This window comes from Petaurus breviceps, unplaced genomic scaffold, assembly GCF_028583685.1.
Source record: "Petaurus breviceps papuanus isolate PSGF00001 unplaced genomic scaffold, PetGlider_PUasm1.0 220, whole genome shotgun sequence".
NCBI classification, from domain to species: Eukaryota; Metazoa; Chordata; class Mammalia; order Diprotodontia; family Petauridae; genus Petaurus; species Petaurus breviceps.
Window position 1 is genome coordinate 3,163,924 of NW_027185876.1, and position 17,661 is coordinate 3,181,584.

Sequence of the window (17,661 nt, forward strand, 5' to 3'; positions counted from 1 at the left end):
AGTAAAAAAAATTTTTTTTTACTTGTTTATGTTGATTTAGTAAAATATTTTAAAAATTATTCCTGAAAAGATATGTCCAAGTTATTGTTACAGAATGGTATTAGTGACAGGTAAAACTGACTTGAGTATAAAGCTCACAAAAGCTCTTTTCCTACTTCCTTTAATTATCACTTCTTTAAAGGCATACTATCAATACTTCTAGACTTTACTGTCTGTCTTCTGAAGTTAGGATAGTAAATTCCAATTGTGTCTCCTTAGGCTACCACTCTATACAAACATATCAAATCAAGTCACTCCAATTGGAATTGAGTTTGTGGAGAAAGATGTTAAATATAGACAGAGATTAAACCTGCATTTGGCACTGAGAGGTTTGGCCAATTTGACCTAGTGGGCACTCGTAATTCTGATTTACTGAAGAAAGCATCGAGTTAGTCAAGCCGTTTTTTTTTTTTTTAATACACAAAATACAGCCTGAAACTCTTCCTGATTCTTGCCTGGCCAGTGGAAAAGCATTCCTTCTTTTCTCAAAATTTTCTGCATGACGAAGCCATATATTCTTACAAGGAAAAGAGTCAGAAGACTTAGGTTCAAGTTCCACTTTTGCCACTTACTTCCTGTACATCTTTGGGCAAGTCATTTAACCTCTGCTGGGACTCCACTTTCTGATCTGTGAAATAAGGAGGCAGAACCAGATACCCAACTGTCCTTTCCAACTCAACTCTTCCATCCTAAAAATTGGTTACATACCTGACCTTCTCTATAATCATTATCTATGTACCTGTCACATCTTTCAAACCAGTAGAATAAAGTTCCTTGAGGATAAAACTTGTGTTTTTTATCCTTTATATCTTCAGTTATTATCACATAATAAATGCTTAATTAACATTTGCTGATTTGAATGAATTTGACTAGTAACTGACTTATTTATCAGGTAAACTTTCAAGAAACAGTGAATAAAATTCCACCTGAAATTAGCTGAGGGAGAAGAAGTTTCCTGTTTTTAGCAGACATACAGTTATAGGCAACATTTCAGTGACCTAAATAGAAAATGTGGATTTCTCAGTGAAAATATATGGTTCAAATTCCAGAACGACTAATTAAGGAACTCAAATTAGACAACATAAACAAATATACAATAATCCTACTGGCACCCTGTTTTAGGAATATAAGAATACACTTTGGAAGAACTAGAATCTATTTATCAAGTATTAATTCACCCTAAGGAAGGTAAATACTTTTATGGGTATTATAGGAGAGCAAAACAAAACCAAGGAAACTAGTTCATCTGTCTATAAAATGGCCAGCACTAAGTGGATTTAGAAGAAAATGATCAAGCACCATAAATTTAAATTAATTCCAAGTCCTCAATCACTTCTGGTTGTAAACATAAACACAGAAAATTTACTCAACCAAAAACACTAAATCTCAAATTATGATCTGCTGAACTCTGGTCAATTTTTTAAAAGAAGCTATTTTCACTAAATCTCAAAGTGATGATGCATATCGTCAAGAATCATACATAAATTTGGTGTCTTAGCAATAATTTTTTTTAAAGGTATTTAAGGGAACAAGCGCGGCAGCTGTGCTGGTCTTATTTAAGGGTAAATTCCCTAACCCGCGGGGGAGCTTTAAACATCCTTCCAGTTGCACCCGTCTCCAGCAGCGCAGTCAGCACAGGAGAAGGAGCAGGGGTTCTCTGCGGGACTCCCTGCGCTGGGAGACCTGGATCCGCAGAACCAGGGCGTTGGTCCGCGTGGCCTCCAGGGCCCCTTCCTGCCCCCAATCTACAACCTTCAGAAGAAGTGGGGGCACCCCTCTGCTAATGACACCTCTCCCGCTGGCTTGCCCACCTAACCTACTCCCCGTTAAAAACAAGAAAAAGTTCCTGCGGAAAGACTCGGACCCGCAGCCGGGGTGCGGGCCCTTTTGGATTCCCGGGGCCCTCGGGCAGTCTGGTGAAGCCGGGGAGCCCTTCGGAAGGATGTTGTTAAAATGCACACGAGCGTGTGCAGCACAACAAAGGACCCCAGTTGGGCTGAATGGCCCTAAGGCGTGGGTCCTCGGGCCAAAGCGGAGCCCTCCAAGGTGAGTCCGGGCCGAGCCGCGGGCCGGACTTGCCTCTGGGTCGGTCCGCGGGGGGGAGGGGCACGGGGGGGGGGGGGGCGCCGAGCCAGCCCCGGGCACACCCCCAACTCGGCGCCCGGAGAAGGCACGAGCCGCGGACGCCGGGTCCCAAGCCCCGGGGTCCCGGGGGGCGCACCCCAAGGGACCGCCTCAGCCCGGAGGCTCCGGGCCCAGGACGGGGCAGGGGCTGCGCGTTTCAGGCGCGTTCCGCCGGGAGGCTCCGAGGGCCTGGGGTCCGGCGGCCGGGGGGGGGGGGGGGGGGGGGGGGGCGGTCGGGAGGTCGGGCCCCGGCTCGGGCCTCGCTCCAGCCCCGGGTCCCGCGGCCCGCGGGGAGAGGAAGAGGGCGAGGCCGCGGCTCCTTCCGTTACCAACCCGCCCCCGGCCCGGCCCGGCCCGGCTGTCAGCGGCGGGAGGCGGGGCCTCGAGGAACGGGCCGCGGGCCTCGGCCTCCCGCCCGCCCGCCCGGCCCGCGCGCTACCTGCACCGCGCGGCTGAGGAAGGTGCCCGCGTCCGCCGCCAGCTTCTTCACGTTGAAGTCCATGTTGCTCACGCCGGGCCGGGCCGGGGCCAAAGCCGGAGCCGGAGCCGGAGCCGGGCGGAGCCGCCTCCGCCGCCGCCTCACAGGGAGCGGGGAGAGGAGCCGGGGAGGCGGGGGCGGGGCCCGTCCCGGGAGAGGAGAGAAGAGGAGCGAGGGGAGGGGAGGGTAAGGAAGGGGAGGGGAAAGGAAAAGAGGGAGGGCGGGGTTCCCAGGGGCGGGGCCTACCTCAGAGAGGCGGGGAGGGGCGAAGAGGGGAGGGAACGAGAGGAGAGAAGGCGGAAGGAGCGACGGCGGCCGGAGGCGGGGCCTAGCCCTCTAGGGAGGCGAAAAGGAAGGGGATGGAGGGAGAGAGAGATGTGGAAGGGGAGAAGGGCGGGCTCAGAGAGGAGAGAAAGGAGGGGCTGGGGGGGGGAACGGGGGGAGGGGGCGGGGCCTTTCCCTGGAAGGGGGAGGAAAGGGGAGGAGAGGGGGAAGGAAAGGAGGGGCGACGGTAAGAGGGGGGGAGAGGGGACGGGAGGGGGGGGGGGGAAGGGGAAAGGAATGAGAGAGAGAAGGGGAAGGAGAGGAGAACTGTGATAGGAGGAGGGCGAGAAGGGGAGGAGGGGGTCCGGCCAATCCTGGGAGGGGGGAGAGGAGGGGAAGGAGGAGCTAAGGTTGGGGGCGGAACCTAACCTGGGGCGGGGCGGCGGCGGAGGGACGTGGCTTGGTGTAGGGGAGGGGGCGAATGCAGAGGCTGAAACTACCCTGTGCCCATACTCCTAGCTCCCCGGGGGGCGATGATTTGGGGGTGGGGTGAGGCATACCCCCATAGATGACTCCGACTGGAGAGTGACCGTGGGACCGTACTATCGTGGGACACGAGGCTAAGAGCCCCACGGGGAGTGGCTCTTTAGGCTAAAGGGAGACACGTGGAATCCGCCTTTGGAAGGGGCGCCTGGGGACCGGGAACCACAGAGCGTGACCGTGCGTGGATAGGGCAGTGAAATGAACCAGGGTCGTTTGGAAAGAGCCGAAAGACTGGATAGAGGAGAACAATTGGGGGCTGATTGCCGTGGAGCACGCAGAGCCCACGAGGGCCTGGATTAGTGTGGATGGAGAGGAGGGCGTGGAAGAGAAAGGTGTTGGGGCTTCCAATCCACGCGCCTTGGAAGCTTTCTGAACGTGGGCGGAGGGAGGAAAGAGAGTCCAAAACGCCTAAGCATTTGAACTGGACTGAACATTTGATTGGAAGAATAGTGGTGCCTCAACAGAAATACGGGAGTCAGAAGGAGGGGTCGATGTAAGGGACATGTTGAACTTGAGATGCCCAGGGTTCCTCAGGATGACCAGCAGGCAGCTGGAGATGCCAGACTTCTGAGAGAAATGGAGGCCGGCTATTTAGAGTTCATAGTCACCTGCATAGAAACACGATAGTTGGACCCAATTAAAACTGAAGAGTGCCCAAGTCAGAAGGTGTAGAATGAGAAGAGGTTGGTATCCAAGTGGTCGTCCAGGCTTTGTAACGTATTGCCTCCCCAGGCAGCACATTATGCTTTTGCATCGATTCTAATTGTTATTAAATTTTTCCGTCAGTTTGCCTTTCTGTAACATCAGTCCATTCCATCTAGTTCTGCCATCCAGGGCAGAATGAATCTAATTCTAAGTATTTAAAGATAGGACTATTATGTGCGCCTCCGGTCTTCTCCAGGCTAATCATCTCCAGTTCTTTTCATTGATCCTTATGTGGCATGAAATTGGGACTTTCATTTTCCTCATCTTCCTGTCCTCCAGAGGTTCTCTTAATTTATCATTATGCTTAAAACATGGCATCCCAAACTGACTCAGGGATGGTCTAACCAGGGCAAAGAGCAGTGGGACTGTCATCCTTAGTTCTGTCCTGTCTATGCATCCTAAAGCCACAAACTTGATTCTTTAATACTTACTGGTCACTTGACTAGGAGCAAATCATTGATTTGCAGTTTCCTTATCTCTAAAATTGGTATTCAAAGTAACCATACCAGGAGGTTGTTGTGAGGCTCAGATACATTATGTATGAAAAGTAGTTTGCAAAGCTTAACGGGAGTAGTCCAGATGTCAGCTATTTCTTTTTTTTTTTTTTTTTAACTCCTATCTCAAAATAACTACTTGTACTACCTGGCCAGGCTTCCCTTATCTTCTACTTGTAAAGGTGTTTGCTTTGGAGACCAAATGTAACACTTTGTATTTTTTCCTATTACATTTCCTTGTAGCAGTTTTGGCTTAATGTTTTGTCTTGGACTACATGCTGGTAGCTGAGTCCCACCGAGTGGCTGACCGATTAAACTGTGGTTGAGATACAGTCACAGAGAAGCACATCAGGGCAAATACAGGGCAGGAACTTTGCTATACACAGAGAGACAGACACAAGAATGGGTTTCAGGTAGTTGGAAACAGGCATGGACAGCCAGATCACTGGATTTATAAAGTACATTTTTAATAAGTAGCAAATTTGGGGCGAATTTCTGCTCATATCACATATTTACCACATGTAATTGGGAGATAAGTATTACACTTTAGGGAGAATGATCAAAGTGAAGAGAATTAAAATTGGAAGAGATCTTAGATTATCAAATTCAGATTCCATCTTTGTACAGATGTAGAAACTCAGGCCCAGGGAGATTAGGACAGTGAAAATTCAAACCCAGTTTTCTTTAATTCAGGACACAGTGCTCTTTCCATTGGTATGCTAACCCAATGAATTGGGGGTTAGTATCCTGGCCTTGATCTAGAAAAGGTCACTCCCCTATGACTTCTCTATTTGTCCTGTCCCTTCACACTGCAAACAAAGCTACACAAAGAAATATGAGGGTCGGGGTCAATCGTAGGTGTTTAGAGAAATTAGATTAGATCAGTCACATGCAGTCTTTACTTGAATCAAAGGTCATTCTTAGAAACAGGTTCCAGTTGCACCCTGCTAAGGTGGGAAAGGGACAAGAACTGCCAGGACCTCCTTATTTTTCCTCAGCACTCCAGCCATTTTAGCAAGTGCCCACAATAAAATGCAATCTTATACCCGATTTCTTGCCTCCTTTAGGCTTCATCTCTCCAGCCTCCCCAGAAGCATGGGTTTGAGGAGGATAATTGTAAATGTCATTGCTTCTAGAGGAGTAGCTCAGCTCCTCCATAAGAACAAGGGAAACTTCCCACAACCTCCCTCTTTATGTTCTTTCTCCTTTTTCAAGAGCATGTCCCCTCACCCTATTCTCAAACCATACAATACTTCTTTGCCTCAGGAGATGACCAAAAACCTTAAAATACCTGAATTCTCTACAGATCCACACCATTCTTCCTCCCTCTAAAGTAGATGTTACATTATACAATACATTAGTAAATGTCCCTTTGTAAAAACATGAATTGACATCAAGTTAATCAGAATTTGGGAGCGTGTCAATGTTGGCTTGAGTGACAGTAATATCACTCCCCCCCCAAAAAAAAAACCTGGCACGGTTACCCCCTAGAATCTTGAGAGGAGTAGTAGTCTGTTGCCCTCTGGGCACAGGTGAATAAGCCCAAAGGAGATGCTATAATAGCACAAATTATGTTAGAAGGTCAAATATTTGTGTAGAGGACAAACAGACCCACCTTACTCTCCTATCACATTTCCCTTATACCAACCAGTTTTATCACTGAAGAGTAGCTTGGTTTTCCTTACCCACTATATAATCCTTAGAGTATTTTTATGCTTACGGAATCACATTTTCTCTCTCCCCTCACCCAGCTACAATGGATGAAAAAATTTTGTTAAATCTCATTTCGTTAATGAGATACAGGGTAACTATTGGTAGGTCATTTAATTAGCTGCGGCAACTAACAATTTTTTTATGAATAAATTTAACTTTGATGTAACAGACGCTCCCGTAAAATATATTCCCTGAAGAGTACTTTTCACTTTTATAGGTTAGGGATTCTTAACAGAAAGGAAGGATTTGTGCTTCACTAGTAACAGCTTGGCACCAACGTTATCTGTTGTATTTGACTGTTTTGTTGCCCCTTAGTTTTGTCTTACTTTACCTTGTATGGTCATTGTGTACATTGCTCTAGAGGAGTGGGTGATCCAGGATATAGCCTTTCAGAACACCTACAATTTAGAGGCTCGGTATGAATGATGAGCCTGCAGAGGATATGGACAAGATGCTGCAGGTAGAGAGAAGGAGAACCAGGAGACGGTAATGTCAAAAAATCTCAGAATATCCAGGAGAAGAGGATGGTCAACAGTGCCTAATGCCATAGAAAGGTCAGATGGGATGAGGACTAAGAGAGACTATCAGATTTTGCAGTTAAGAGATTATTGGTCACTTTGCAGAGAACTTTTTAAGTTGAGGTCGTATGAGGTCAGATACCAGACTGTAAAGGGTTGAAGAATGAAAAGAAAGGAAATGGAAGCAACAAGTATGGGCAGTTTTTTTATGAGTTTGGCTGAAAAAGGGAGGAGAGCTATTGGATGGCAACTTGAGATAATGTCTAGTGAAGGATTTTTTTTCTCTTTTTTTTTTTTTGAAGGGGGGAAGGCAAGGCAATTGGGGTTAAGTGACTTGTCCAAGGTTACACAGCTAGTAAATGTGTCAAATGTCTGAGGCTAGATTTGAATTCTGGTCTTCCTGACTCCAGGGCTGGTGCTCTATTCACTTTACCACTTAGCTGCTCTGTTTTGTTTTTTAAGAATGGGGGAGACTTGGGCATCTGTAAAGACTGTAAGGAAGGAATTGTAGCTAGAGAAAAGTTGGAGATTTGAGAGAGGGAAGTCATTGAGGGGACAATTTGCTTGGGATAGGAGAGGACAATATCAATACATGTAGAAGTCTTGGTCTAGGTAAGAATAAAGGCCATTTTATTGTTTAGAGAAGGTGGTTAAGGATGAGAGTGTGAGATGATGTCAAAAGACTTTGAAATGAAGAGCAGGGGTAAAGGACGAGCACATGGTGAATGGCCTCAGTAAAGTAAGAGGCAGATTCTTCAGCTGAGAGGGAGGACAAGGAAAGACTGGAGTAGAGAAGAGAAGGTTTGGAATAGCTTCTGAGTAGAGTGACATAGGGGAGGAATAAAAGAATTGCTGTGCTTCAGTGAGGGCCCTGCTGAAATTGGATAACTTGAAGTTTATATAGTGTACTCAGCAACATTGTGTGACTTCCTCCAGTTTCATGCAGCAGCCCTTAATTAGGAATAGAGGAAGCATATGGCAGAGTGAGAGTATTCCAGGCTGGGGTCTGGCAAGGGATGAATGGGACAAATAGATCAAAACTTGTGAGTTGATGACTGTACATAGTTGTATGGATTAACTGTAGGGTCAAGATTAGGGAGGGAAGGAAATAAATTCAGATTAGGGGTAATGGCTGAGAAAGTACCTAGGACTGGAAGGATTGGAGGTCACTACTACAAAGAATAGGTTTAGGATGGGTGAGACACAGAGAGATGGATTATTATCCAATAGAGGAATACCAGATTTAGAAAAAGAAAGTATCAAGGATGATGTGAAATCTAGGGCATGACCATCCCTGTGTCTTGCAGAAGTGGAGGAAAGGAAATGTTCCTTGCTGTTCAGTGACCTTTGATCAGGCAAAGAAACACAAAGCATACTAGGTAGCCAGAATTTTAGATTCAATCTCAGGCTTCCCTAGATAAGCCCATTATTCTCAATGCACTGGGGTATGCTTGTAACCGTCATGGCTGCTGGGAAGAGGAAGGAGAAAGCATCTTTCCCTTACTGGAAGTCCAAGGGAGAGCTGGCAGAGTCCCAAAGGGACAAGGCAGGGCGCCGAGGTGGGGGGGGGGAGGAGAGAAAGAGAGAGAGGGAGGGAGAGAGGCTTTCTACAGCTCTCATAACCTACTAGGGGAGTGAAGAAGTTCCTCCTGTCTTAGTTACCATTCATCTTCAACAGCACCCCATTCAGGGGACCTGAAGGACCAATTACTGGGTTACACTTACCCTAATCCTCTTACACAAATATAGCAGTAGAGTAATCCTTTGCAGGAAGGAGCAGGTGCTAGTTTCTTTCTCTCTCCCCACTGACTCCATTCCCTCTACCTTCTAAAACGAACTGATCTTCCTTCTCTTGAAAAACAATTTCCCCTGACAATGCCCACTACTATTACTGTATTTCTCTCTTTCCTTTCACTGTGGTTCAACAGATATCCTAGCACTTTCCTGTGCTAGGAATAAGCCTAAAGGAATAAAGAAAAAGGAATAAGCCAGCATCTCTACCCCAGCCTAGTTTATAATCTGGTAGGGACATAGATTTACAGCTGGAGGCTGGGGTGCTCAGCAGCCAACTTGAACTGGTTGGAGAGTGTAGCAGCAAGCACCCCAGCATCCCCAGGGTGTCTGCCAACACAGGTTCTTGGATCTGCTTTGATAAAGGAAAGCAACTCAAAATGGGTTAACAAGCTTACTTTAATCAGTCAAACATATATCGTTTACCTCATTCAGGGGAAAAAGGTCAGCACCCCGAACTTCAAAGTATACAGGCAGGATTATCAAGACAGAAACAGATCAAGTAGACAGCTTTCCAAACTGTCCAGCCATTACATCCATACTAAATCAACATCTGGGTTTTTCAAAGACAGGGGGCTCTGGACAACGGCTTCCCAGAAACCAGATCAAATCATAGAACACTTCTCAAAGTGAGCCCCAGAAACAAAGCTATACATCAGGGCTTATATAGCCTTCTCCTGGCTCAGAGAATGTAACAACCTTTTGGACCCACTGGCCAATCAAAAAGTATCAACTGAAAAACAAGCCTCCCACCCCTGCTCCAGTTAGCCTAGGGGCAGGGAAGATCTTTAAAATTTACATTCCCATTACAGAGAGGGATGATAATTAAATTTTCATTATGAGCATTCATGCCTCAGAAATCCAAAAGTTACATATTAGAGCTTGGTTTATTTTTTTATTGATTGTTGAGATGTAAGAAAATAATGCAGATTAAAAGTGTTTCATTGGTAAATTCCACCTCCCCCCTCCCCCACAAGAGCCAGTTGTTAAACATTTACCAGCACACCCCTGGCTAGAAGGGATCTTAATGACCACCTAGTCAGAAGGTGAACTTGATGATCCTAGACAGCAAGCCACAGGGCAATTCTGGTCCAACCAGATTAAAATGTAATTGGGAAATGGTTAACAAAATAAATAAATATACAATGCAACATAAATATTAATTTGTGGTTTTCTAAGTCAATATATGGCCTTTAGGGAACCATTTCTATCTCACTGACACCATTGTTCTAGATCAGTCTCCTCATTTTGTAGATGGTAGAGAGAGAACATATGATCTGCTTAAGGTTACACAGGTAGGACATAGCAAGGCCAGCATTTGAACTCATGGTCTCTGACTCCAAGTCCAGGGTATTTTCACTACACTGTTCTTTTCCTACAATACACACACACACAATTTATAAAGTAGAATGCGAATAAAAGAAACACAAAGGAAATATAGTCCAGAGAAAGGAGCGATTACTTCCAGCTTGGAGGAATCAGTAAATATCTTACAAAAAAAATGCCCCTCAAGCTGAACCTCGAAGGGCAAGTTGGATGATGGGCTACAACCAGCAAGAGGAAGTGTGTGTATTTCAGTACCTCAGAATTGTGGAGTAGAGGATTAAAGGGATCCATCTGCGAGCATTTGGGAAGGGAGGCGGCCAACAAGGTCAAGTCAAGCACAAGTCATACAAGACTAACCTCATTTCCTTTTTGACAATTATAAAATAGGTATGTTAAGAGAATGCCAAAGTTTCTTATGCTACCCTTGTGGGCAAGATAGAGAAAAATGTTATAATTAGATATATTTGGAGCTTCTTGGACCCAAAAGCTTTTGACATTAATGGACCAAGGTCAACAAGGAGAGAACTCTAGAGTTGTGCCTCAGGGCTCTGTCCTTCGCCCTGTTCTGGTCAACATTTTTATCAATGACTTGGACATTAGTGTATTGGTAATATGGTCCCCCCCCCCCCCATTCACTATGCTGCCTTTATTTCAGTTTTTCAAGGATACATAATTTCACTGATATGGACACTCCCTGCACAAATGAACATTGCAATTCTCTATGCTGTGGTAAAGTCTTCTTTAGGGACTGTAACTGAAGAATTCATCCCTTCTTGACCAGCCTTCTGTTGACAAACCTTTCTGAACTCAGATAGGCTTGTCCTTGGATAGGAGGTATATATGATGATGGGCCAAAATGGAAGCCTATTCAATTTGGGAGAACCTGCCAGATCTTAGCTACTGTAGGTGTAACCTTGGAGAACCCAACATCACTTCCACATCACAATGAGGCATTGAAGAGCAGTTCAACATGCATTAATTAAGCACCTACACTGTGCAAAGCACCAGCAATACAAAGAGAAAATAAAAAAGTCACCACCCTCCAGGAGCTTACCTAGCATTATGGGTGTACAAAGTATAAACAGATAAGTATATAAACAATCATCTGAGGAGGCAGAGAGCATTAATCCCCAGAGGGGCCACTGCATTTAGAGGGGACCTGAGTTCAAATCCTGATTCTGTCATTTAATACCTTTGTGGCAGCCAGGTTAATTTCTTTAGGATTCGGTTTCCTCATCTGTTAAATACAGAGGGCAGACTAGATGGTCTCAGCTTTCAGTTAAAAAAATTTATAACCCGTAAATCTTAAAACCTATTAATGGAAGCATAGGATCCAACATGAGAGAGGTCTTATTGTACTCTGCCCCAGTCAAGCTAATTTGGAAGGAAATTTGGCATCTGGAAAGTGTCCAAAGGAAGGAGAGTAGGAGAGAAAGAGTCCTGGAAACCATGCCATAAGAAGGTCAGTGGAAAGGACTGGAAATGTTTAGTCCAGAGAAGAGAAGACTCACAGAAGAAATTATCTGTTTTCAGATGTTTGACTGGTTGTTATATAGAAGAGGGATTACATTTACTCCACTCAGCCCCAGATGATAGAATTATGGTCAACAGGTAGAAACTATGGGGCAAAGATGTTTTAGTTCAATATAAAAAAGAATTTCCGACAGTCGGGACTGCCCCATAATAGAATGGGCTCCAAATAGAGTTTGGGTTGGATGACTTTTGAGTCCAGTCACATGCTTCTATGAGTGTGAAGGCATTGGACTCCTGGAGTATGAGGGAGAGAACAGGTAGAACTGGGAAAGCATGAAAAAAAAATTGTGATCTTGGCAAGTCACTTCACTTCCCTGTGCCTCAGTTTCCTCATCTGTAAAATGAGGGGGCTGGACTATGATCTCATAAAATTTTGCTCAAGGTGTGTTATGTTTCCCTCCTGATCCACCTTCTGAGGACCAAGGACAGCTGTCATTCACATGCCCAAGTTTTGTTCCACCTCTCCTTCTTTAATCTTCCCCCGACTGGGACATCAAGACCAGAATGAAGAGGAACAAGCTAGCCAGTCACAATGAGTTGCTTTTGAAATGATGAATCTATAGGGAGAAGCAATAATTCCTTGCATAGTTTCAAACACACTTAACTTAGAAACTTATGGTTATTGGACTAGAGTTAAGAGGACACTGAGGTTTGGGTAGTGGTCCCATTAGCAGAAATATAAAGTACAGAAAAGAGCGTGGGTTGATGATGAGGTCAGTTCTGGGTCTGCTGAATTTGAGGTACCTAATGGATAGAAGGAGGATCCAGGCATCTAGGTGGGGTGGTAGATAGAGGACCAGGCCCAGAATCAGAATGACCTGAGTTCAAATCCAGCCTGACACTAATTGTGTGACCCTATGCATCATTTAAAAAACCTCCCAAACCCTCTGCTGACCTCAGTTTCCTCAGCTGTAAAATGGGGTTAATAATAGCACCTGCCTCACAGGGTTTTGTGAGGATCAAATGAGATATTTGTAAAACACTTGGCATAGTGCCTTGGATGTCATAGGCACTATATAAATGCCAGTTATTATTAGTTATTAAGGGCCCATTAGACATTTAGATATTTGAGATTGGAGCTCAATAGAGAAGGCAGAGCTGTCTACACAGACTTGTAAGTCATTTAAATAGAGGAGATAACTCAGGACAGTTGATGAGATTACCTAGTCAAAGGGAATAGACCGGAGGTAGAGGGCCAGAAATGGAAGTCTTAGACAATGCCAACATGAAGGGGTTGGAAGACCTCTTTGGACCTCAGTTTCTCCATTTGTAAAATGACGGTGTTGGATTAAACAATCTATAACATTTCTACTAGATCTAAATTCTTATGATTCTGAATTTAAGAAGGGCTGGCAAGGAATATCTAGAGGTGTGAAGAGAAGCAAAACCACACAAGGACTGGTCACAGTGTCACATGCGGCTGAGGAAAGGTCATTGGATTTGGCACCTAGGTCATTGGTGACTTAGTACAGTTACGGTGGTAGGGAAGTAAGATTTAGAGGGACTGTGTGGTAGCTTGTGTTACTGCCTTTTTCTCTTTCCCCTCAAGTTCAGTTGGTTGATGTGTAAGTCCTAATCATTATCCCTCTGCAGTATCTTTTGAGTCACCTTACTGTGGTGATGCTCATTTTAATCTCTGAGAAATGTCAGAAAAGACAGACAACATCATGAAGGGAAATCCCCAAGTATGGTGGACTTCCCCTATTTATATCACAGCTCTGCCGGGGTCAAGACTGAATAAATAGATCTCCTCCGAACACATGCAGGAGGTGGGGTTTAAGTTACAAATTCAAGTGCAGACACATACACACATCAACACAGACACAAAACCAAACTCCCACAACTTCCTGCTTTGTAACTTGTGACCATGTCAAGTCAACAAGCTTTTTTTAAGTGCTTAATATGTGCCAAGTCCTGTGCTAAGCTCTAGAAATAGAAACTTTACATCTAATTAGAGAAGACCACAGATAAAAGGAAGCTGCAAAAGGGGAGGGGAAGGAGATGAAGGTACCGAGGAGTGGGGCCATTATCGAGAAGTCAGGGAAGAGAATTAGGAGTCCAGCCTGTAGAGGAAAGAAGGCATTGGTGACCTGAGTGTCCTCCTTCAGATGGAGGTTATGGAGCATAACAGTAAAAATTAAGGTAGACTGAGGCACAAAGTTTCTAGCATAATCAATTGTTTGATTTGCAAATAATTCATTACAAATTTGCAATAAATAGGATATTAGCTTCCCCAGCAAAGCTAAGACCCTGAATGTGGGGAACAGCTCTCTCTTATAGTCTGGGGAAATACAGAAAATAAGAAAGGCAGATTCATGGGTGGAAGAAAATATGGTTGGGTGGAAACTTAGAATGAGAACTAGCAATAACCCCTTCCTTCCCTCCTGTGACTAAGAAATGTTCATTATTTGAGTCCAGCTTCGTCTGCAAGGACAGAGATAGCAGACGAGACTTCTTTGGATAACAAAATAGATATCCTTGAAGGACAGCGTGGTGGTGTCAAGATACTAGACAAGATACAACAGATTCCCTGATGTCTACCTGCATTCTTAAGGGTAACAGATTTCCTTGACAAAAGAATAGAACAGTGATTAGCAGGAGAGCTAGATTTCTAAACTTAACTCATTGCAGGATAGCTGAATTTCTGAACTAAAGAGACAGAGAATCATGAGTTATGCAGTTATAGGACAAAATTAATTTATTGTAAATAGGATCAATAAAAAAGACACAGAATCAATCTGATTATTTCAGGAGGAACTAGCTAATCAAAGAGGAAGTGCTGCTGGGGCAGAAGATATTTCCAATGTGGTGTTTGGAAACTTCAGAAAAAAAATCTAACATTAATTCTTAGGAATGGGACTTTTGTGGAAATTACTAGTGTTAACTCCACAAAATTTTGTCTTCTCTAGTCATCACTGACCAGGAGTGATTAGCATTTACTACAGAGTAAAAGGCACAAAGATTTTGCTTCCTTCCCAGTGGGTCAGAGTCAGACTATACCTTAATCCTGGTGGCTGAATATCACCTTGGGCAATTCTAGCTCAATTCGTGGCTTGTTCCATCTGGTATTTATTCCTCAGGTCAAATTAGGGGCTAAAATAGCTATGATAGGCTATATTAAAAGGAAAGATGTAGGGTGTTTCAAAATCAGCAGGAGGAACAAGTTCTGAGACATGTTGTTGAGTTGTTTCAGCTGTGACCCTCCATGACCCCATTTGGGGTTTCCTTGGATAAAGATACTGGAGGGGTTTGCCATTTCCTTCTCCAGTTCATTTTACAAATGAGGAAACTGAGGCAAACAGGGTTAAAGGACTTGCCCAGGGTCACACAGCTAGTAAGTGTCTGACATCAGATTTGAACTCAGGTCTTCCTAACTCCAGGTCCAGAGCTCTCTGCACTGTACCACCCAGCTGGGATACCGGCAGCCTTCTATGGCCCCAGCCTGCTTCTCCCTCCCTTTTTCTTCAAAATCTCCCTATGGGGGCGGCTAGGTGGTGCAGTGAATAAAGCACCAGCCCTGGAGTAAGGAGGACCCGAGTTCAGTTCCAGCCTCAGACACTTAACACCTACACAAAAAAACTAGCCGTGTAACCTTGGGCAAGTTACTTAACCCCAATTGCCCTCCAAAAGGCAAAAAACCCCAAACAAACCCATCTCCCTATTGACCACCTCCCCCTCACCTCCCAAAAGAAAACCCAACCCCAAACATCATTTTAGCCTCTAATATGAGACCAGGCCTTCTTTGGTTCTGACTCACCTCCCTAGACATCTTTTATGTTGTGAATATGTTATGCCTATGTATATAATAAGTACATAAAACGAGTTCCATGAAGGCAAAGACTTGTATTCTGGTTTCGTTTCGTACGTCTGGTACCTAGCTGGTGCCTGGCACACAGTAGGCATTTAATAAATGCTTGTTGATTGATTGGTAATTAACTGGATTAAAATCTTGCCCCCAGCTGTGTGGCAGGACATCCTTCTCATGCTTCAGCACTTCAAAGTCCTTTACCTTTCCTGACACTGTTCTTACACCTTCTAGCTCATCAGTGCTCACACCTTCCCTGTTTACAACTTGTGATGTCCCTCATCCCTGGGAAGGGGGAGGCAGTAGAGAAGGAGAGTGGGTAACACAATCCACCTCTCTCCCTATCTTATCTTTGTGTTTCCATTAGTCAGTCAATCAATAAGTATTTATTAAGCACCTATTGTTAAAACCACTCATATCTTCGTAAAGTACATTAGATTGAGCCTTGGCTTTGTCTTTGAATTCAGGTCCTGCCACTAACTGTCTATATGACCTTGGACAAGTCACATCTGTCTAGAGGCCCTAGTTTCCTGAACTGAAAAAAATGAGGGAATTGGACTGGATGACCCCTTAGTCTGCTCCAGCTCTAAATTTGTAACCTTATGAGTTTTATAACAGACTTTGATGTCTACTGATTATTCTCTTCAAGGGGTGAAGCCAAATAAGATCAGAAAAAGCCTAACTCCTTTTTTCACATAACCCAGATTAGATCTAAAGCTGGAAGGGACCTTTTAAGATCATCTAATTCATTTACTTAAACCCCTTTCCTCACCCCCACCCTTTTATAACTAGAGAAACTTAGGGGTTGGGGAATTGACTTGCTCAAGGTCGCATAGGTGGTAAGTAAGAGAACTAGGATTTGGACTCAAAACCTAACTCACAACAACCTCGGGAGGTAGGTACTATTATTATCCCCATTTTACAGATGAGGAAACTGAGGCTGAGAGTTTAAGTGATTTACTCAAGGTCAAACAGCTGGCAAATGTCTGAGGCAAGATTTGATCTGTAGAATTGGGAGTCACCTACTTACTCATCTACGGTAAGTCTGGGAACTAATGAGATTATCCAGATAATATGGAAAGAAAAGAGATGGGGATTGTGGGAGGCCCTCTGAAGAGAGCTGTAGGTTACACACACACTTAGTATGTAGGATGTGGATTATGACATGGAAAAGAGGCTGAAAAGGAGCAATTCAGAAAACGAAAGGAAAACCAAGAGAGAGTGGTATCAAGCAAGCCCAGGCAGGAGCCAATATCTGGAAGCGACAGAGGTCAGTGGTTCCAAATACTTCAAGAAAATTAGGATGGAAACTTAGAAAACACCATTGGGTTTAATAAAGAATCAAGGCTCCAGGCTCAATCCTGATTCTTTTCTTTTCCCTTTGAGCTCGAATGAATTCAATTATTTCTATACTAATGGTCCTCAGGTCTAGTCCCGACCTCTGTCCTATCCTGCAGACTCAAATCTCTAACTGCCTAATGGATATCTCAAACTAGATGTTCAATAGACATCTTAAACTCAACACATCCAAAACTACAATTATGCCTTCCACATTATGGGGTTTAGGGGCATGGCACCCCTGGGATCTGGAAAATCTGCATAGAATTTTTAGGCATTCCCTTCATACCAGAGAAGAAGTTTGAATTTTTTCTTTTTCTTCTGTAGGGCATTTGCAGTATTAAGAGATAAAATATGTCAATATTATACATATATTTTATGCATTTTTGAGCTTTTAAACTTGGCTGCTGGCTTTCACATGTCTTTGTGGCTTCTGCAAAACTCCCCCAAAATTCCCATGTAATTTCTTATGCCTCCCGTGATCTATCAAAACTGTGATGGGGAAAGTTGTGATGTGGAAGGGAGAACTGTATCCTCATTATCTCCTGTCTTCCCCATCCCCCTCAGCTCCCCAAGCCCTTCCTTCTTCCTACTGCCTGTGAATGATGCTGCCATCTTTCCCTTCACTTGGGCTCTCACCATAGTTAGTGATCCTTAACTTCTCACTCTCTCTCACTTCTCCCAAATCCAATCTGTTATCAAGTCCTTTTGATTTTAACTTCATAACATTTCTCGTGTATGCCTACTTCTCTCCCCTGCTGCTGCCGCCACCCTGGTCAGGTGCTACCACCCTCATCATCTCCTGCTTGGGCTGTCATAATAGGATGCTGCTTGGTCTCCTTGCCATAAGAAGAGGGGTGGGGAACCTGCTGCCTCTAGGCATAACCAAATCCCCTTAATAAAAGGATTTGTTCCGTGAAGTTTGGGTTCAGTCAGAGGGCCACACTTGAGGAACTAGAGGGCCTCAAGGCTTCAGGTTCCCCACCCCTG

At 44.5% G+C, this 17,661-nt stretch overlaps 1 protein-coding gene and 1 long non-coding RNA gene across 2 annotated transcripts in view; one reads left to right on the forward strand and one right to left on the reverse strand.

Moving 5' to 3' along the window:
- SH3GLB1 (SH3 domain containing GRB2 like, endophilin B1) overlaps positions 1–2,785 on the reverse strand; it is a 46,291-nt gene extending 43,506 nt beyond the window's left edge. Inside the window, exon 1 of the mRNA XM_069094559.1 lies at positions 2,603–2,785. Within this exon, the coding sequence (XP_068950660.1) occupies positions 2,603–2,665 (63 nt within the window). The 5' untranslated portion in view covers positions 2,666–2,785. The remainder of the gene's footprint in view (positions 1–2,602) is intronic.
- Positions 2,786–3,361: 576 nt separating this feature from the next.
- The window catches only part of LOC138166152 (uncharacterized), a 15,914-nt gene continuing 1,614 nt past the window's right edge, over positions 3,362–17,661 (forward strand). The window contains exon 1 of the long non-coding RNA XR_011169546.1: positions 3,362–4,131. This is a non-coding gene — a long non-coding RNA (uncharacterized lncRNA). The remainder of the gene's footprint in view (positions 4,132–17,661) is intronic.